At 41.3% G+C, this 21393-nt stretch overlaps 2 protein-coding genes across 4 annotated transcripts in view; both read left to right on the forward strand.

Annotated features, from left to right (window-relative positions):
* Positions 1-143: 143 nt before the first annotated feature.
* Positions 144-6854, forward strand: BLOC1S2 (biogenesis of lysosomal organelles complex 1 subunit 2). Of its 2 annotated transcripts, XR_013967954.1 has the most exons (6): positions 144-243; positions 580-696; positions 3782-3901; positions 4573-4677; positions 5531-5729; positions 6287-6783. XR_013967954.1 is itself a non-coding variant. In XM_080823497.1 (5 exons), exons 1-5 carry the CDS (start codon positions 183-185, stop codon positions 6316-6318), a joined length of 435 nt encoding a protein of 144 aa, XP_080679623.1. In that variant the 5' UTR covers positions 146-182; the 3' UTR covers positions 6319-6854. The 2 variants fall into 2 exon arrangements, 1 of the variants encoding a protein (XP_080679623.1); XM_080823497.1 differs by lacking the exon at positions 5531-5729 and having other exon boundaries at positions 146-243; positions 6287-6854.
* Positions 6855-13507: 6653 nt separating this feature from the next.
* CWF19L1 (CWF19 like cell cycle control factor 1) overlaps positions 13508-21393 on the forward strand; it is a 31108-nt gene continuing 23222 nt past the window's right edge. Inside the window, exons 1-5 of one of the 2 annotated variants that reach the window (XM_080823648.1) lie at positions 13508-13633; positions 16994-17078; positions 17883-17961; positions 18717-18818; positions 21158-21372. In XM_080823648.1, the coding sequence (XP_080679774.1) occupies positions 13611-13633; positions 16994-17078; positions 17883-17961; positions 18717-18818; positions 21158-21372 (504 nt within the window). In that variant the 5' untranslated portion in view covers positions 13508-13610. The remainder of the gene's footprint in view (positions 13634-16993; positions 17079-17882; positions 17962-18716; positions 18819-21157; positions 21373-21393) is intronic. The other variant, XM_080823649.1, reaches the window with a different exon arrangement.

Consider the following 21393-nt stretch of genomic DNA (forward strand, 5'->3'; position numbering starts at 1 on the left):
TCAATTTCAGCCTTAAGCTTACTCTTTGTTAGTACTCGCCGTAATCCGCAGGACTCAGCGGAGAGGTGGAGTATCCCAGGACTGCGAACCCAGGGCGTGGAGGGTGGGGACGGCGGGGTGGGAGGGGCACGCCCGGTGCGCAGGCGCGGGTATCCACAACCGGAAGCAGCGCGGGGCCAGGCATGGCGGCGGCCGCGGCGGCAGAGGGTGTCCCCGCGACCCCAAGAGAGGAGCTGGTTCGAGGTACGTAGAGGAGCTGGGGATGAATTGTCTGGCAGGAGGCCGGGGGCTCACCTGACCGGGGCGAGCAGGTCGGAGGGGCGCACCTGACGGTGCGACTGAGGTGGGGTTTGGCCACGGGATCGGGTCTGAGCCAACGGCCGGTGCAAGGGAGCAGAATTGGCATGTCAGGTGGGGCAAGGACTACGTGAGGGACTTGAAATTATGGTACAGGGAGAGCGGAGCCGACTTGATCGAACGAGGACAGGTGAAGGGATGTGGGGCTGTGGGGAGAGGGTGCTATGGCCGGATTAGGACCCGGTGTAGGGCGAGACACTTACTCGTTCTCCTTTGATTCAGATGATGCCGCCGTGGAGACAGCTGAGGAAGCAAAGGAGCCGGCTGAGGCTGACATCACTGAGCTCTGCCGGGACATGTTCTCCAAAATGGCAACTTACCTGACTGGGGAACTGACGGGTGAGGCGGGATGTGGGCTGATTGGGGTACCGCCCTGTATCACTCGCTGGAGCTGTAGTTTGGTTGGGAGCTGTGAGGTGCTTTAGCAGCATCCGTCTTCGGCTCCCTCCCCAATTCCCTATGCCCTGAAATATGCCTGTTGGAAGTTTGGGAAGGTTATGAATGGGAAAGAAAAAAGGTCCGTTCCTTCCCTGGAGAAATTCACTAGCTAATTTCAGAAATGCATAAAAATGCCTAATATAACTCTGCAAGCCTCGGTAGTGTACACTAAGTATGAGAAGACAAAAAAACATTGATCAAGACGTGCTTCCTTGGGGGAGGTGTATTTTTAGCAGGATTGTGAAAGGAATGACTGACCAAAAAGGGGGGGAAACGATGAGTGAGTGAGGTGGTATAAGGGAACAGTTTGTTCCCTTAAAGCAGATTTATTTACTGGGACAAAGAGAAATGAAATTGGGGAATGGAGAGTGACCTGTAGATTTAGGGACCTACTAGGTTGCTCTGAGGATTTGGTCACCCACACTTCGGGGCCTGATTAATTTTGAGTTCATTGTGTATTTGCAGGTGAACATATAACCTATGTGTGGAGAAAGGTCCAAAAAGTGAAGTTTGCTCCTGTGGCCTCTTATAAGCATTGTTTCACTTCCCCAGGAAATTGCTGTGAGCTAAATTTGGGAACCAGAATTAATGAGAAAAGGCTTGGTGCAGAATGGGAGGGCTTGTGAGGCTCTGTCAGTCTGATCAGTTTTTTAGTTATTTCTGAGCAAGAGAAACCAAGTAACAAATACAGATTTTTGACTTCCCTTTAAAAATTCCAAAGATTTAGCAATACATGTTTCCCATTCTTGTAATGCTGTGATTGACTAGAGCTGAGCAGCTGTCTCTTCTAAATGGACTAGTGCCATGCAGTGTTTTCCCCACCACTCTTTTTCCTCACTTTTACTGGGACCTGATCAGTTGCCATTTATCACTGTTCTTATAGTGTTGTTTTGTTAGTAGTGGTAGAGAAACAATTTTCTGTACCAATATTTCTTTCCAGTTTGCTAAAGTAAATGATAGGTAAGACGACTGTGTGTTCTAAGAAACGGGAGAGAGCATATTTCTTTGTGGAAGTGAATAATCTTAGGTGTTTAACATGCCAACACTTGGCTTGCTTCATTCATTTACATGATCTTGCAGGCTCCTAGGTATTAGAGTGTGACCCTGGGTTTTTTTTTAAGAGAGACTAATTTGCTAGCAAATTAGGGTATGAGGGTATGGTTATGGAGGAGAGAGCTCAGACACATGAGCAAGTTTTTGGACAAAAAATAGTGATGATGGTCAGTGACAGGGTGATGGTAAAAGGAACGGGAAGGAAAGCATGGGTGTAAGAATACCACAGAAGTGGAATTTAGAAGTGCCTGTGGAGGTATGGGAGCAGCCTAAGGTGTTTTGGGTTTTAAACTGTTGGTGCCATCATCTAAAATAGAGAAGTGGGAAAGCAGAACAGTGTTTAGTGTAAAAATGTTTTTGGTTTTGGCTTGGCTGATTTTAGATATTACCAGGACACTCAGGTGACTTGCAGACGTGAGCTCACTCAGAGAGTGATCAGAGTAGGGGAAACAGATCTGGGAGTCACCTGCACAGGGTGTGAGTCAAGGCTCTGTAGGATGAGATAGGCAAGGATATGCTTAGGGGTAGCTGACTATACTTATGGCCTCAACTATAATCTCAGTGAATGCTTGTATAGGGCAATTAGTTTGTTTCTAACAACAGTTCTTAAAACATCTAGGTTTACAAATGGTTTACTTACAATAAAATTAATTTTAAACAGAATGTAATTTCCCTGTGATTGTCATTCTTACTTGTACAGATGCTTTTTTGAGTCTGAAAGGAAGCTAGCATCACCCTGGGAATGCCCATAGGAATGTGCCACCCATGTAAACATCATTTGGGTCACAGCTGAGAAAAAGTTGGGAAGTGACAGTTAAGGATGAATGAGAAAGGACCTAGCATAGAAACCTACAAAGAGTGAATTGAAAGAGATGAGAGAACCAGGATAATACGATGATGTGGCAACCAAGGGAAATGAGCATTTTGTGAAAAGAGGGAGATCACAGGGTCAGGTACTATGGAGAGGTTCAGGAGGATAATAACTGAGAAAACGCTGTGGATTTGGTGCTTTGCAGAACACCAATGACCCCGGAGCATGTAATTTCCTTGGATGATGGGGGCAGAGGCCAGGCTGCAAGGGTTTTCATGAGTGAATGGTGAAGAAGAGGAAGCAGTGAGTATGAGCTGGTCTTTCGAAAGGGTTAGCAGTGAAGCTCCTTTGCTTTACTGAGCAAATGATGTAGGTGTAGCAGAAGAGAGAGTGCTTTTGAGCTGGAGAGAAACCTGAATGTATTTCTAGAGAGAGAGGAAGCTGCCAGAATAGAGAATTTGAAAATGCCAGGGAAAGGAGATGACTGAAAAGAGGCCCTGAAGAAGAGGAAGCAAGAGCATGGGAGACCTGTTGGCAAGAATAGGGGGCCCTCCTGCCTCTTGGGAAGATAAAAAGGTACAGAGAAGTTTTGAGGTGAGGCAGAAAGGCTGACGAAACTCATGTAAGTGGAATTTCCCACTTTTCAGGAAAATTGGAGGACAAGCCATTTGCTTTGAGTAGAGATGGGGAAGGGAACAGAGGATATGAAAAGGAGTACATAAAATGCAATATAGAATCACACAGTAATAAATGAGTTATTAAGAAATGGTGAGGTCCTAGTTGATTTTATATGTATTTATGATGCAGTCCTTCAGATTACGTGTTATCATACCATAGAAATACCAAGACTGTGTCACCTCTTTTCTTAGAACATGAATTTATTATTTACCTGTTTAACCAAGATTCTGAAGTCTCTGGATCTTACTTGGTTTAAATAGTTTGCTCATTATTACCTGAGTTTCTGCTTAGGCATTCAGAGTACACAGGCTGAGTAAATCAATAGTGGCCTGCTCCTTTGACATTCTCTGGGTCCTGCCTGGAACTACCATTTGGCCCATGATTCCACATTCCAGTGATCTATGACAGATCTTAAAAGCATCACATCTTCTGTTTCTTTTAAAGCCACCAGCGAAGACTATAAGCTCCTGGAAAATATGAATAAACTAACCAGCCTGAAGTATCTTGAAATGAAAGATATTGCTATAAACATTAGTAGAAACTTAAAGGACTTAAATCAGAAATGTAAGTAATAGTTTTTATAATTAAACATGTTTGTATTTAGTATTCTTTTGTGCTTGGGGTTGTGGAGAAGTGGAGGGAACATGGCACCTGTCCTGAGGGAGCTCATTCTCTAAAAGTGAATTACAAAGTTATGGTGAATTTCTTCCATTTTGAGGCTTAGCATATTTTGGTATGGTAATTTCTGCTTCTGAATCCTGATATGATCACTTTAGTCCTGTCAGATTCTAGTAGATTTATTTAACAATGAAATCCGTAAAGGACTACTGTATAAGCAGAAAACCAGAACATCTATAAATGGAAAATGCTAATTTAGGCTGGCAGAATATATTTTTCCATTGACTTATATTTGTGTTCGCTATCTCTAGAGTACTCTTTCTTGGTAGGGGATTACTTAAGAAACTGAATCTGTAAGGGAAGGATTGTTTGAGGAGCAAGAAATTTAAAAGAGAGGAAAATTAGTGGATGAGAGAGACTTGCTTTGTCCAGGTCACAGTTCTGCCTGATCAGCTAGCTACTGTCTGCTAGTGTTTGTCCTGCCAGTGATAAGAATCATGTCACCCTACCTACTGTGTCTTGGGCAGAGCTGGAGGGACATTAGCATGTTTACTTTCCCACTTTTTCTACACTCTGTTGAAACTGAATGAACACGTGGTCTGTCTTTGTTTTCAAAGATGCTGGACTGCAGCCTTATCTGGATCAGATCAATGTAATTGAAGAGCAAGTAGCGGCTCTTGAGCAGGCAGCCTACAAGTTGGATGCATATTCCAAAAAACTGGGTAACCATTTTTATGTCAGTTTTGACTAATAAGAGTGCCCTGCCCCCCAGCCTGACCTTAGTTAATAGGATAGTTAACATTGATGTGCCTGTGATGATCTATTTTAATTAAGTTTCATGAAAACCTATTGAGAGTAATTTTTTAATGGTAGTAGTAATAAAAATATTATTTTCTGAGTGCTTAATGATATATATCAGGCACTGTTCTTAGTGCTTTACATGTATTACCCTTTTATCCTCCCAGTGTTCTGTGAGATAAGTACGTGATTTTTATCCCCATTCTTTGAAGGAGGAAACTGGTCAAAGGGGTTAAATAACTTGCATAAGGATACAAAGCTAGCATGTGAAAGAGCTATATTCCCAACCAGGTCTATTTGATTACAAAGCTCAAGCTCTTAAAATTGGGGTTCAGCAGGCTGAAGCATCCTTAGTAATGTAGATGCATATGTCTTAAAAAATGGAAAAGTCAATCAAGAGTTTTCTTGAAGGATTAATTTTCCTTTAATAAGGAAACTGGTACTTGTATTGTTGATGGCTTACTAACTGGCTCTGGGTTTTACATCTGCGATTAAAAATAATGGAGTTGTCTTTATCCTAGATATAATTTACAGATTATTTTATTTTCATCATTGACAATTGTTGGCTACTTCGGGAGAGAGGTCTGTAACAGACTGAGATTTGACATGAGTGGTGATTAACAGTTTCATTGTCCACAATTAAATTTACTAAATGGTGACTGAACCTTACTATATAGAAGGCATTGTACCAGATGATTTCAAGGTTTGTTTTGATTTATTTTTTTCAAGGTTTTATTTTATTTTATTTTTTTAAGATTTTATTTATTTATTTGACAGAGAGGTAGAGAGCACAAGTAGGCGGAGAGGCAGGCAGAGAGAGAGGGAGAAGCAGGCTCTCCACTGCGCAGGGAGCCTGATGTGGAGCTCAGTTCCAGGACTCTGGGATCATGACCCGAGCTGAAGGCAGCTGCTTAACCAACTGAGCCACCCAGTCGCCCCTTTTTCAAGATTTTAAAGAAAAAGTTAATCTTTCACAGTAAGAGGCTTATTTGATAGTCTTTTAAATCTCTGTTGTCTTTCAAAATTGCTTTCCTATAGTGAGGTATAGGAATAAGAAAATAAAAGGGGAAACATACATTTATATGTCCAGAGAGTTCCAGTCTGGCTGTCAGAGAGTGCCTGGGACAGTGCCTGGAGAAGCAATTTCCTGTGCTTAGTCAGGCTTCCCACGACTCCAGTGCCAGTAGATCTGCTTAATCCTGACGGAGTTGTCTGAGCAGGTGCTGTTGACAGGGTTAGAACTTAGTGAACTTGTTCTTAATTCTGTGTGTGTGTGTGAAACTTTTTATCTTAAGTTGTGCACATCCAAATATCTGTCTTTAGCTAATATGAATGTTAACATTTATGGTGTGCCTCCAATTTGGACCCGGTTTGGACAGATTATGAGATTGAAGGCAATAGTTTTTTTTGTTGTTGTCGTTGTTTTTTTAATGTAATAGATATTGTTGAACTTGCCTGGAAATGCTGACTAAAAAGATCTTTGTAAGAGCTGGTTTTAAAAGATTTAACTTCTTCCCCCTCTTTCCCTGGCAGAAGCCAAGTACAAGAAGCTGGAGAAGCGATGAAAAACTTACTCCTGTGGATCAAAGTCTTTTTTAACATGGAAGAATGTTTTATAAGACCTGAATCCTGAGGCTGATGAATTGTCAAAACTCCTCGAAAGGAAACTGTGCTGGTCGTCCCAGAAATGTACCAACATTGGAGTAAACTGGAGGACTATGGCTATCCCTGAACTTCTTTTGAGGCAGTATCCCTCAGAAACTCACACTTATAACTTCTTACCTTTTACTTGAATGTTTCGTCATCCACTCAGGACAGAGAGTCTCTCAAAGTTCAGGATAAGCCTGGGCTTGCCAGTGGAATCAAATGAGAGGAACCATTCTTCTCTCATAGTGGTTGATTACTACATTATTTTCTTAATGGCTGTTTTTTTGAGTTTCTGTGTCAGCAGTGTTTTTTTCTATTAATGATGCCAATGTATTGCTAATAAGATCCTAAATTAAAAAAAGAAAAAAACTTGTTCTTAACAGATTACTACCTTGTGAATGTCAGTAATTTACTTTCCTATAACATTGCAAATAATAGAAAATCTTCAATAATTACAGGCTGAGTCTTCTAGATTGAGCAGAAGCAGTGAAAGGAGTGTTTTGATAGCTTGATATATATGATGGGCCCCTCCTGTCTCTTCTCTCTGTGACTCAGATGTCTGGAGGTGGATGACATCTTGACACATGGTCCCTTTTGGAAATGTGATAAAGACAAAGACTGTGTATGTGGGTATGTGTTAGGTGAGGGAGGTGGGGCTGCCACTCATGAAATAGAGCATTTTCTGAAACATCTTCCTCTTTGTGCCTGTGGGGTCAGAGGGGGCTCCCAGGACCCTGACTGTCTTCCTTTCAGACTAAAGACATCAGTGGTTGGAGGATAATGACTGACAGGCCAGTCTAGTTTAGGTTGGGGGTCACCAGCCAGGAAGGGGTCTGAGGTCCTCAGTTCTGTCTCCCAAAGCGTTCTTAACCCTATTTCTGTCCTTTCCTACTATCTCTGTTCCAGACTGTTACTTGTCCCCCGCCCCACTGCACTATAGCTGTGTCTTCTCACCATAACGATCCCTCCAATGCACCTTCCAAACTGCTGTCAGAGCAATCTAAAATGTCAAGTGGCTATGTTACCCCTCCTGCTTAGAATCCTTTAGCGATTTCTCATAGCTGCTTTGAAAAAGCCAGATTAATTTTGTTTTTTTACTCAGAAACTGAAATTTTATTTATTTATTTTTTAAAGATTTTATTTATTTGATAGAGAGCAGGGGCAGAGGGAGAAGCAGACTCCTAGCTGAGCAGGGAGCCTGATGTGGGGCTCAGTCCCAGGACCCTGGGATCATGCCCTGAGCTGAATGCAGAAGCTTAACCGACTGAGCCACCCAGGCATCCCAGTAAAGCTGTTTATTTTTAAAGTTAAAAGTTCTTATGGTTAATAACTATAATTGGGGGACGCCTGGGTGGCTCAATCGGTTAAGCTGCTGCCTTCGGCTCAGGTCATGATCCCAGGGTCCTAGGATCGAGTACCGCATTGGGCTCCTTGCTTGGTGGGAAGCCTGCTTCTCTCTCCGCCTCTGCCTACTTGTGCCCTCTCTCTCTCTCTGACAAGTAAATAAAATCTTAAAAAAAAAAAAACTATAATTAGGATAGAATACTGATTTATTTATTACCCAGCCTTTTCTTTGAAGTCTCAAACTCATTCCCAAGGGTATTAAAGCATGTTGTTCAGTGTTCAGAATCTAACACATTCTTGACTCAACCTCTACTTCTAGAGTGCATTTAATATTAACATTCAACAAATTCATACTGAGTGTTAAGCCCTGTGCTTGGCACCTGGATCAGCAAAGGAGACAATGACCCTGCCCCTACTCTCAGGGACTATTCTTTCCTGTACAGGGTCCAACAAAACTCACCACCAGCCCCTGCCTTGGAGTTTGTTTTTTTTTTTTTTCAGATTTCACATAAGTGAGATCATTCAATATTTGTCTTTTTCTGACTTATTTCACTTAGCGTAATACCCTTGTGCTTCATCCATGTTAACGCAAATGGCAGGATTTCCTTCTTTTTTCATTGTAAATATATACACCACATTTTCTTCATTCATTCACCAATGGACACTTAGGTTGTTTTCATGTATTGGCTATCATGAATAATGCTGCTGTGAATGTGGGGTTGCAGATACCTCATTATGATTTCATTTCCTTTGGATATATACCCAGAAATGGGATTGCTGGATTATATGATAGTTCTGTTTTTAATTTCCTGAAGAAGCTTCATGCTGTTTTCCATAGTGGCTGTACCAGTTTGCATTCTCATCAGCAGTGCACAGGGTTCCCTTTTCTCCACATCTTCATCAACACTTAACCTCATTTTTTTTTTAAAGATTTTATTTATTTGACAGTGGGAGATGGAACAAAAGCAGGGGGAGTGGGAGAGGGAGAAGTAGGCTCCCACTGAGCAAGGAGCCCAACACGGGCCTCTATCCCAGGACCCTGGGATCATAACCTAAGCCGAAGGCAGACGCTTAATGACTGAGCCATCCAGGCATCCCTATCTCTTATCTTTTTGATAATTGCCATTCTCACTGGTGTGAGGTGTGAGGTGATAACTGACTGTGGTTTTGATTTGCATTTCCTGATGACTGGTGATGCTGAGCACCTTTTTATGTGTGTATTGGCCATTGGTAGTCTTTGGAAAAATGTCTATTTGGGTCCTTTGCCCATTTTAAAAAATCAGATTATTTGCTTTTTTGCTATTGAGTTGTTTTTTTAATTTTTTTTTAAAGATTTTATTTATTTATTTGACAGAGAGAGATCACAAGTAGACAGAGAGGCAGGCAGAGAGAGAGGGAAGCAGGCTCCCCGCTGAGCAGAGAGCCCGATGCGGGACTCGATCCCAGGACCCCGAGATCATGACCCGAGCCGAAGGCAGCAGCCTAACCCACTGAGCCACCCAGGTGCCCCACTATTGAGTTGTTTGAGTTCCTTTTATGTTTTGGATATTAACCCCCTATCCAATAGAGAGTTTGCAGATACTTTCTACCATTCCATAGGTTGCATTTTCATTTTGTTGGTTGTTCCTTTTGGTGTGCAGAAGCTTATTTGTTTTATTTTTTTTTTTAAGATTTTATTTCTTTATTTGACAGACAGAGATCACAAGTAGGCAGAGGGGCAGGCAGAGAGAGAGGAAGGGAAGCAGACTCCCTGCTGAGCAGAGAGCCCGATGTGGGGCTCGATCCCAGGAATCTGGGATCATGACCCAAGCTGAAGGCAGAGGCTTTAACTCACCGAGCCACCCAGGCGCCGCCAGCTTATTTGTTTTATATAGTTCCACTTGTTAATTTTTGTTTTTGTTGCTTGTGCTTTTAGTGTCATATCCAAAAAATTATTACCAAGACCAATGTCAAAGTGCTTCCTGTTTCTTCTAGGAGTTACAGTTTCAGATCTTATATTCAGTCTTTAATCCATTTTGAATTAATGCTTGTGAGTGGTGTAAGATAGGGGTCCAGTTTCATTCTTTTACATGTGAATATCCAATTTTCCTAATACCATTTAATACCTAATTTCCTAATACCATTGAAGAGACTGTCCTTTCCCCACTGAGTCTTCTTGGCTCCTTTGTCAAATATTAGTTGTCTGTATATGCATGGGTTTATTTCTGGGCTCTTGATTCTGCTCCATTGGTCTATGTATCTGTTCTTACATCAGTTCTATACTGTTTTGAATACTATTGCTTTATAACATAGTTTAAATCAGGAAGTGTGATACTTCAAGCTTTGTTTTACTTTCTCAAGATTGCTTTGGCTATTCAGGGTCTTTTGTGGTTCCATACAATTTTCAGGATTGTTTTTTCTATTTCTTTTTCTTTTTTTTAAGATTTTATTTATATATTTGACAGACAGATCACAAGTAGGCAGAGAGACAGGCAGAGAGAGAGGGGGAAGCAGGCTCCCCGACTAGCAGAGAGCCCCATGCAGGGCTCGATCCCAGGATTCTGGGATCATGACCTGAGCCGAAGACAGAGGCTTTAACCCACTAAGCCACCCAGGCTCCCCCCATTACATTTTAATAGAGATTGTATTGACTCTATAGATGGCTTTGGGTAGTATGGGTATTTTAACTATTCTTCTAATCCATGAGCACAAAATATCTTTCCACTTATTTGTATCTTCTTCAGTTTCTTTCAGCAGTATCTTATGGTTTTCAGTGTATAGACCTTTCACCTTTTTGGTTGAAGGTATTCTTAAGTATCTTTTTTGTTTTTGATGCTATTTTAAATGGGATTGCTTTCTTTATTTTTCAGATAGTTTGTTAGTAGCGTATACAAATACAGCTGGTTTTTATATGTTGATTTTTTATCCTGCAACTTTACTGAATTCATTTATTAGTTATGTTTTTGGTTTTTTTTTTGTTTTTTTTGGGGGGGAGGGAGTTAGAGTATTTAGGATTTTTTATATATAAGATGATGTCATCTGCAAATAGAGACAGTTTTGCCTCTTCCTTTCCAATATGGATGCCTTTTATTTCTTTTTCCTGCCTAATTGTTCTGGCTAGAACTTCTGGTAGTGGGCACCCTTGTCTTATTCCTAATCTTAGAGGAAAAGCCTTCATCCTTTCACCACTGAGTATGATGTCAGTTGTGGACTTGTCATATACCACCTTTATTATATTGAGGTACATTTCTTCCATGCACACTTTGTTGAGAGTTTTTTTTTTTTATCATGATAGGTTGCTGAATTTTGTCAAATGTTTTCTTTACCCCTATTGAGATGATCATATGATTTTTATCTTTTATTCTATAAATGAGATTTATTGCATTTATTGATTTTGGTATGTTGTAACATCCCTACATCCCAGGGACAAGTCCCACTTGATCATGGCATATGATCCTTTTAACGTGCTGTTGAATTCAGTTTGCCAGTAATTTGTTGAGAATTTTATATCTGTATTCATCAGGGATATTGGTCTGTGGTTTTCTTTTCTTATAGTATCCTTATCTGGCTGGCTTTGGTATTGGGTAATGCTGACCTTATATGAGTCTGGGAGTGTTCCTCTTCAATTTTTGGAAGAGTTTGAGAAAGACTGGCATTAATTCTTTAAATGTTTGGTAGAATTCAGTGAAATAATCTGATCCTGGGATTTTCTTTTTTGGAAGTTTTTTGATTACTGATTCAAACTCCTTACTCTTTATTGGTCTGTTCAGATTTTCTATTTCTTCTTGATTCAGTCTTGTTAAGTTTTATGTTTCCAGAAATCTATCCATTTCTTCTTGGTTGTCCAATTTATTGGTATATAATTATTTACAGTGATCTGTTATGATCTCTGTATTTCTGTGGTATCAGTCGAAATGCCTCCTTTTTCACTGATAATTTCATTTATTCGAGCCCCCTCTTTCTTGATTAGTTTAGCTAAAGGTTTGTCAATTTTATCTTTTTCAAAAACCAACCCTTAGTTTTGTTGATCTTTTCTATTGTTTTCCTATTCTCTGTTTCACTTATTTCTGCTGTAATCTTTATTATATCCTGCCTTCTGCTAACTTTGGGCTTAGTTTATTCTTATTTTTCTAGTTCTTTGATGTGTAATGTTGAGTTGTTTATCTGAGGCCTTTATTTTTTCTTAATATGGGCTTAGTTTATTCTTATTTTTCTAATTCTTTGATGTGTAATGTTGAGTTGTTTATCTGAGACCTTTATTTTTTCTTAATATAGACATTTACAGTTATCAACTTTCCTCTTAGAACTGCCTTTGTTGCATTCCATAAGTTTGGTGTGTTGTGTTTCTATTTTCGTTTGTCCCAAGATTTTTTTTATTTTTCTTTGAGATTTCTCCTTTGGTCTATTAGTTGTTCAGGAGTGTGTTGTTTAATTTCTATGTATTTTTTAACTTTCTAGTTTTCTTCCTTATTTCTTATTGAATTCTAGTTTTGTACCATTGTGGTTGAAAAGATACTTGATATAATTTCTATGTACTTGAATTTTTTGAGACTTGTTTTGTGGCCTAACATTCTATTCTGGAGGAATTTTCCATGTACTTGTGAAGAATGTGTATTTTAAAACCTAGACTTCTTAACATGTATCAAACCCCCAATTTCATTTTTTTCCAGTTCCATTTTCTATTACTCTGACACTTACACTGTATTCAGCTATCTTGAGCTAGCTTAAATTCCCATGGATGAGCTTTCTTTCCATAAGCTTTATATTTCAGAGTAGATTTAGATTTATAAGACTTGGAAAGATAATACAGAATTCCACTGATGAATTTTCGTATCTTACTATTTCCTCTTCCTGAAGGGATTACCTGCCCATGTTTGGCAAATTTATACTCCATTATATTCAGTCTTGATTTCTACTTGTGGGCTGTGCTGGATTGCCCCCAAAGCAGAAAAAAACACATGGTTTGTGTGCTATCAAAGCAGGGGCATTAATAGTTAATGAGATAAGGAATTTAGTATTTCCCTCCAAAGTGAGGAAAACCAGAACTTTGTGGTTTTTCCTTAAACTTATTTATGTTTTAGTTAATTTCTAATTACGTGGCTGACCTTAGTGAATTTTCCCTGCCCCTCAGTTGTCCCAAACCCCTTTGTTTCCATTTCCTTACATACTGTTGTCTCCTATAAATTGGACTGAATTCCTCCAAAAAACAAATGTCATGAAAACAAAACCAAAAATGTAGGTGAGCTGTTGTAGATTTAAAAAGACTAGAGAGAGAACTGAATACAAGTGTGAAACTTAATTGTATCCGGAATTAAAACAAGCTCCAGATATTTAAAAGGGGGGGGGGCACAAATTGAGAACTTTAAATATGGATGTGTATTAGATGATATTATTGAACTTATTAATTTTTTTAGATGTGTTAGTAGTATTTTGGTGATGTAGGGACTGTCCTTATTCTTGGGAAATGCACTCTGAGGTATTCATGATATCTGCAATTTACTTTCAAATGATGCAGCGAGAATAACAGGGCTGTGCACCTTTAAGGAGAGGGAGTCTGTCTTTGCCCACTGGACTGATATGGTTAGGTTAGGTTAGGGCCCAACATTGCGTCGGGAACTTTCCAGAAGCTCCATAACTTCAATTGCTCCGAAGTAACACATCGTAATTGGAATCCTTTCTCCCATTACCCCTTCCTTCCTCTACTGCTCTTCGATTCTTCTTGGAGGCGAAGTCACTCGATCTGTCCCTCGGCGCTCTCCGTAGATAACTGGACCCTCATTGGCTGGGTGCACTGGCGTCTTAGTGTGGTGCTGCCGCGTTTTTCAGAGGATCGTGGGTTCGGAGTCCTGGTTTTGGGTGGTCGACCTAATCCCGGCTTTTGGAACAAATGGCTCAGAAACCGCTGCGTCTGTGAGTGACCACAGCTCAGAAGCGCAAGTGCGCGCGCACGTATGGGTGCGCGCGGGCGCGAGTATACGCGGGCCAGGGGCTCTCTAGTCCCTGGAAGAGTGGGGAAAAGGCGGGGGTGGGAGCGTGGTGGCGGCTCGTGAGCTCCGATCCCGTCTTAGCTCGGCCGGAGCCGGTCTCCTTTCGCTTCGGAGAGGGGACTCTTGGAGACACGCTGGGAGAGGCGGAAGCGTCCAGCGTCGGGCCTCCTCCATCTTAGGCTATCCTGGACCCTGACACCTTTCTCCTTCACTTTTCCCCACACCCCACTTACGTATTGATGAAAATAAGTTGCCGTGGGCTCCACTGGTGGGCCCTTGTCCGTTGCGAACAGACGAGCTAGATAGGGCTCCTGCGCAGGCGCACTTTTTTGGGAGGAGGAGGCGCTGGAGTGAAGCGACACCATCCATCCGTGCATCCATGGACCCGTTGAACAAATATTTATTGAACAGTTGCAGTGTACCAGGCATTGTGCTAGACACTGCACAGGTGGAGTTCCTGCCTTAATAGAACTCAGAGTCTTGAGTAGCTATTAATCAAAGAATCCAGATTAATGTAGAATTACGGTGGTGATAAATGTCAGGAAGAAAAGCTTCGCGGTTCTGGAAGAGGGTATGTATAAAAGGGGATTTGGCTTATTGTGAGGAATCAGAAGAGAGAGGATTGAGCCTTGGTTAATATTTTTGTCTTTATTCTAAAGTCACTGAAATGTTTAAGAACTCCTTGGCAGGATCAGATTTTTGTTTTGGAAAGCGATTCTGGCTGCAGTGTGAGAATATATTAGAGCCAAGGAAGTGGGCAGCTAGGATTAGGTAGAGTGATGGCAGAAGCCAAGTGCAGGGATTCAGGGCTTGTTAAGGAGATGAAATTAATAGGGCTTGGAGATGGTTTGGCTGTGAGAAGGAGTTGGCACTGTGGGGTCCAAAATTTCTGCCCCTCATTGGGGTAGGAAACACTGGAAAAGGGCCTGTTTGGGGAGATGACGAACTTTGAGATGTCCTGTGATGTACAAACTGGATGATGGCTCTCTGAGAAACAATTATAATTCCATGTGACAACTTCTATGATAGAGGGAGCACCTGGAATTGGTGAGTGATAGGGACTGGAGGACTTCCTAGAGGAGGTGGTGCTCGGGAGGTAAATAAAAACACCTAGTAGTTTATTACAGAGCTTCTCTGAGATGCTATATGGGTTTCTGAAGTTTGAGAAGAGAGTGGCTTTCTGAGCCAGTTAAGAAGGTTTTAGAGATGTGCTGGGCCTTGAAGGATGAGAAAAATTTAGATTCAGGGTGGGTAGGGTGGGGCTACCTTAGTAGAGAGGTAACTACCTTAGGGAATGGCAGAGGCAGAGAATGATCAGATTGACAGTAGGGGAAGTTTCTGTTATGGAAACTTGGAGAAAGCCCTGGGGAGAGGGACCAAAGACTTGTGGAAGCCTGTGGCTCTGCAGGCAGTGCAGTTCTCTTAGTGTTTTTGAGGAAAGAACATTAAATTGTTGGCTTTATACAGGATGGTTAGGAAGAAGAGTAGGCATTAGAGGAAATAAATGTAAGCGCATTCCCTATGTTATATCCAGTACCTGATTCATTAGATCTTTGACTGATTCTGCCTCTGCCTTATCACAGGATTCTCCGTGACTCTGCCTCAGAGTGTCCTCCATTCCTCCCTCCTCTCTCATTTCTCTCTCTACTTCTCCAGTTCAAATTGTGTTCATGTGTTCAAAATTCTAAATTTTTCGTTTCTCTCCTTCCTATCTTCGTTCAATATTGCTCCTTTTGCTGATATTTTTGCTTACAGTTACTTGTTTCTCCAGACCATCTTATACTGTTACTGAAATGAACTTTTTTATAAAAAAATATACAGATTTTATTTATCTATTTGACAGACAGAGATCACAAGCAGGCAGAGAGGCAGGCAGAGAGAGAGAGAGAGAGGAGGAAGCAGGCTCCCTGCGGAGCAGAGAGCCTGATGGCGGGCTTGATCCCAGAACCCTGGGATCACGACCTGAGCAGAAGACAGAGGCTTTAACCCACTGACCCACCCAGGTGCCCTGAAGTGAACTTTTTAAAACATATTACTAGCCAGCTTGAAAATGTTCAGTGATATGGACATGCCAGAAAGACGTAGTGGCCAAACAGTAAGAATTGTAATATTTTTAAATGTAATTTCTTTTTTTTTTTTTAAATTTATTTATTTGACAGAGATCACAAGTAAGGAGAGAGGCAGGCAGAGAGAGAGGAAGGGAAGCAGGCTCCCTGCTGAGCAGAGAGCCCCATGTGGGGCTCGATCCCAGGACCCTGAGATCATGACCTGAGCTGAAGGCAGAGGCTTTAGCCCACTGAGCCACCCAGGCACCCCAAGAATTGTAATATTTTAAGATGAGTTCAAAGACATTAAGAAATGGGCACCTGTGTGGCCCAGCGGGTTAAACCTCTGCCTTCAGCCCGGGTCATGATCTCAGGGTCCTGGGATCGAGCCCCACATCCAGTTCTCTGCTCAGTTGGGAGCCTGCTTCTCCCTCCCTCTCTGCCTGTCTCTCTGCCTGCTTGTGATATCTGTCAAATAAAATATTAAAAAAAAAAGAAAAGAAATGGTATGAGAAATAGAAAAATCGTGGAAGTCAGAATTATAAAAACTCAGAAATGAGTTGATAAAACAAGTTACTTTACAACTTAGGGCCAGTCTGTCTTGCAAACCTCAGCTCTGGCCACTTTCTGCCTCTCTGCCCCTTAACAATTTACACATATCTCCTATTGTAGCCTTTTTCATGTACATTTTTATTAGAGTATCTCCCCTTCCCTGTCAACTTTTTGAGGTTTGAACTGAGTCTTTTTCCTCTTTGTACTCCTTGTGTGTTCTTAGCCTGGTATTGGGTGTATTGCCTTAGCATATTGTAGGCGTCTGGTACGTCATTTTTGGGTGGATGGTTGATAGTGGCAGTGGAAAGGAAAAGGGTGGAATGAATGTGAAAGATGTTTGGAAAAGGGGATTGATGAGCCTTGATGACTGGATAGGGGATTTTTGACTCTTGGCGGCCAACTGGACAATACAGCCATTTACAAAGCTTAGGAAGTGAGGAGAGGAAACTGCTTCAATTTGCTGTTTGATTTGGTTTGATAAGCTTACTTGTAGATGTGGCGAGTTGAAGGTTTTAGTGACTTTTAGGTGGAGCTGCCCCATGGTAAGTAATAGTTCTGAACCTCTCTGGTAACCTCAGAGAGACTGGGTCACATATTCACCTGATCTGGGAAGGCTAATGTGTATGAAACCCAGCAGGCCCATTCATGTTTCCTGAATTGCCTTAACATGTATCTCTTGTTCGCAGCTTGGCTTGTGGAGATGTTGAAGGAAAGTTTGATGTTTTGTTCAACAGAGTTCGAGCAATTCAGAAGAAAAGTGGAAACTTTGATGTAAGACATGTCCTGTTACTGAATCTAATTTTACTGTTATAGTCAAATGTACTAAAATAGAGCTTGGACTCCTTTATTCCTTTCTCGATGGAACACACACGCTCCTTTTTTGTGAGACTGAGTTCCTTTTGTGAGCATAGGAGCTTAGTAGCTGTGGAATGGTAGGGAAAGGGAGACCTCTTTACCTTTTAATACTTTTTGAATTTGAATCTAATTACTTTCTTACTGTGCACAAAACTGAAAACAGAAGAGCAAAACCTCCCTAGGTGATTCTAACCCCTGGGTTTGGGAACTGCAGATGTATTCCATGAGTGTATGGTATGGATTAAGTCAGATAACATGTGCAAATGCTTCACAAACTGAAGAGCCTTGTATAAATGTTATGTAGGATCACCAACTAGACTCTAAACCACTAGTGAACGGAAGAGTATTCTAGGTTAAAGATGCAGTGAAGACAACGGCAGGAAGTTTTTTTGCCCTGTATCTCTGAGGGTACTAATACTTAATGTTTTGTGTTTTTAGAGAGAATCTTGGAGGTAGATTTCTCCATTTTTCCCTGACCCCCTCTTCCCTGTCCCAACTTGAATCTGACGGCCAGTGAGCCGAAATTTAGTGATTTGTGGAATCAGATCAACTACCACAATTGTTGCCGAAGAATTACGTGTTGAGAGTCTGCAGATTGATGCAGGAAAAATACCTACTTTGAGGCCATTAAGTAGAATAATTAGCTGAATTATGTTACTATCAAATATGTACTATTTGATAAAAAAAAACTCATATATCTGTTTAAAAAACTCATTTTAGCTGCTGTTGTGTGTAGGAAATTTCTTTGGCTCCACTCCAGATGCTGAATGGGAGGAGTATAAAACTGGCGTCAAGAAAGGTATAGAAATTATTTTTATTTAACAAATGATTTCTAATGAAGTTGCAAGGTTACATAATTCTTGCTGGGTTCTTTTCACACATACTTGTTATTTAAGAATTTCCCTTGGAGCTCCTCGTTGAGCTGGGAAGGATGCCTGTGCATCAAAATGTTCACATTTTGAATTTGGTTGGGATTTGGTTTAGAAAAAGAATTCTCAGGGTGCCTGGGTGGCTCAGTCAGTGGAGCGTCCAACTCTTGATTTCAACTCGGGTCATGATCTCAGGGTTGTGAGATCGAGCCCTGCTTTGGGCTCTGTGCTCAGTGGGGAGTCTGCTTGAGCCTTCTCACTCTCCCTCTGCCTTTCCCCTCACTCATGCTCATGTGCACACACACTATCTCTCTTTCAAATAAATAAATACATCTTTAAATAAATTCTCTTAAAAAAAATTCTAAGTAGGCAGGAATTGAAGAAATTCAACCACATGTGTCCTTTCCTTTTTCCAGTTTGAGTGATTTTTTTAATGAAGTTCTTTATGGTCTCTGTTTTCCTTACTATACATTAACCATCCTCTTTAAGATTTCACTTCATCAACTAGTGATAATATTAAATAGGCCATGGATTGGGTAGGATATCCTAAGTGGTGAACACATTCCACAAATAGGGTTGCAGATTCAGTACTTTTGTTATGATTATTTTTCCTATGGGGAAATATTTCTCAAATCCCAAAGCAGATCTGGTAACTGTATGTTGTCATGTCTGTTTCTCTCACTAGTTCCTATTCAGACATATGTGCTGGGTGCTAATAACCAGGAAACAATAAAATACTTCCAAGATGCTGATGGGTGTGAGTTAGCTGAAAACATTACGTATCTGGGTAAGTTTGTATTTTTTGTGTTTGACATCCACGTAATAAAGTGTCCCAGGAATCAGTCTCCTGGGCAATTTGTGGCTCGATTCTTCTGCCAGTACTGTTGAGAGAATGGGGTTCTTTCCCAAAGTCTTTGTCTATACCCTTAAGACTCTGGGATTTTTTTCCTTTGTAGTCTTTCCCAACTTTCCCCAATCTCCTTGCACTTCTACGACCCAGTATATACTCCTGCAGCCAACCAGAGGAATCAACTACTTGACTATAGTATAGGGAGTACTTAAGGTATAAATTTTGTTGAAAAAAATTCCGTGTATATGGTCTCACCATGTAACATTGCTAGATCTATACAGCTTGTTAGAGTCCTAACTAGCTATAACAGTGTGTCTCACTAAGCTTTCGGAAATTCAGGTATTTAGTGTTGATCCTCACATTTTTCCCTCCCTTTGTCCTTTCTTAGGTTCCTGGTCCACTTTTTAATTTCAGGTTAAAGTTGTTCCCTCTTTAGCCCCCTGAATCTCTTTTAGTGGTTCTTTTTAATGTCTGTCCATTTAAAAAAGCACTGTCAGATTTTGTTATTGTTTTCCCCACACGGGCTGTCAGTCTATGGCTTCTTGGACCATCAACTTATTTTTGTCTAAAATGAGTCAACTGCTCTTCCCATTTCCTCTTTCTTGGTCTCTTACTTCTCCTGAAAGCCTCTACAATTCTTTGCTGTCTCTGTGTCCTCCCCATCCTTCCCCACCATAGTCCATCTTGGCCTTTAGTCTCTGCATCTGGCTGGGGCTCTTATGTAAGCAATCTTACTCATCTTGCTTCAATCACACAGGGCATGTTTAGGCAAAAAATTGATGTACAGATTTTTGTTTGTTGTTTTTAACCATTGTTGCAAGATACATCTTTTGAAATCCTTTTGTTGTGTATCTTAACAAAGGTCTGACTTGTGGCAATTCTTGTAGGAGTTATTAGATTTGCATTAAGATCGCTGCTGTAGATATTTATGGTAGCTGTTTTGCCATATGAATTTAGTGCCAGGAGTGGAGAGACCATGGAGATATTTGGGTTATTTCTGGAAAAGGTATTTTTTGAGATCCAGTAGGAGGAGCCAACAATGAACTTGATAGTGAACATGTGATGGTGAGCTTGAAGTGTTGGCAGAACGTCCAACATATAGTTGGAAGTGATCTTTCTAGAGTGTATAAGCAAGGTCAATGTGGAGGAGTAGGCTTTGGGGAGTCGGTCCCATAAAGATGAAAAACAAAGCTGAGTAGGATCAAATTGTTTCAGAGGAAATATAATGAGAAGGGAAGCACCACTCTGTGATGTGGGCAAATATCTTCATTGAGGGAGTAGGCAAAGGGAGCTGAAAATGATGAGAACAGTGTTGGAAGAGGTAAAGATATCAAGTTCATAGATTCTAAATGAAGAGAGACTGGTTCCCGAGACCAGGAGAGACCATTGGCAGTTAGTTACAGGGTGATTCATGACCTGTAAGAGAATGGCAGGAGAGGGAAACCAGAGTGCAGTGGGTTTAGGAACCAAGAGGTAAACACTTAGAGAGCATGGACTGCCCTTTTGAGAAATTGGAAACAGAAGACAAGGAAGTTTCTTTTTCAGTTAGTGTGTGTGTTCCTTTCTTAGTTTTCTTTTTTGGTCTGTGTTCCTTTATCAGGTCATATGTGTGTTATTGTCGTGGTCCTTTATTAATTAGTATGTCTCTTAGAGTCTTTAGTACTCTCTTCTTCTCTGAGGGGAGAGAGCCAGCTGAGAAGAGATTCAGTAGGTGAAAGGAAGGTGAAAGTTGATGGAGCAAGGTCTTGAAGGCAACAGGAAGAAATGGGGTCAAAGGCCCACACCAGGAATAAAGTTAAAAAGGAGTAGAGTCTTTAGTTCTTCCCAGTTGCTGTTTCCACATGTTTTCCTTCTGTCGGACGCTGCTGCCTGTGTGACGAGTGTACGCATTCTAGACTGTACTTTCCTCAGAACTGCTGCTTGATTCTTTTACTGCCTCTCCCTGGGTCCAGGTGTCTGGGTTTCTTTTAGCCGTGTAGAGTCTCCTCTAGAAGGCAGGAAGGCTTTTTCTTAATTAGTGCTTCCCAGCTTTTTTCATTCGTAAGGCCCCTGGGGTAAATCTGCAGAAGGGCTGCTCTCCCTGAATGGGATCATGGTTGCAGCCATCCACCCGGAGACCCTGCAGCCAGAAAGGGGCTCTAGAAGTCTGTGCTTGTTGAGACCCGCTGAATGGCAGGGAGGTACGGGGCCGTGGCATGGGGAGAGAGATTCATCACCATAATAATATTTCATTCTGCAGTTTTGACTAAAACTTGTCTCTTTTTCTTTGAACTCAGGGCGTAAAGGCATCTTCACTGGAAGCTCGGGGCTGCAGATTGTGTACCTCAGTGGGACGGAGTCCTTGAATGAACCGGTCCCAGGTTACAGTTTCAGTCCCAAGGATGTGTCTTCCCTGAGGACAATGCTGTGTTCAACATCCCAGTTTAAGGGTGTTGACATCTTGCTCACATCCCCATGGCCCAAGTATGTGGGGAACTTTGGGAATTCTTCTGTGAGTAGTGCTTGTTCAGTT

This window comes from Martes martes, assembly GCF_963455335.1.
Source record: "Martes martes genome assembly, chromosome: 14".
Taxonomy (NCBI): Eukaryota; Metazoa; Chordata; class Mammalia; order Carnivora; family Mustelidae; genus Martes; species Martes martes.

What these genes read in the sequence shown, in the direction of transcription:
- BLOC1S2 (XM_080823497.1), top strand. Translation starts at nt 183, where the DNA reads ATGGCGGCGGCCGCGGCGGCAGAGGGTGTCCCCGCGACCCCAAGAGAG. An exon ending in CCTGACTGGGGAACTGACGG is followed by an intron (nt 697 to 3,781) that starts GTGAGGCGGGAT and finishes TTTCTTTTAAAG; the next exon opens with CCACCAGCGAAGACTATAAG. An exon ending in TGCATATTCCAAAAAACTGG is followed by an intron (nt 4,678 to 6,286) that starts GTAACCATTTTT and finishes TTTCCCTGGCAG; the next exon opens with AAGCCAAGTACAAGAAGCTG.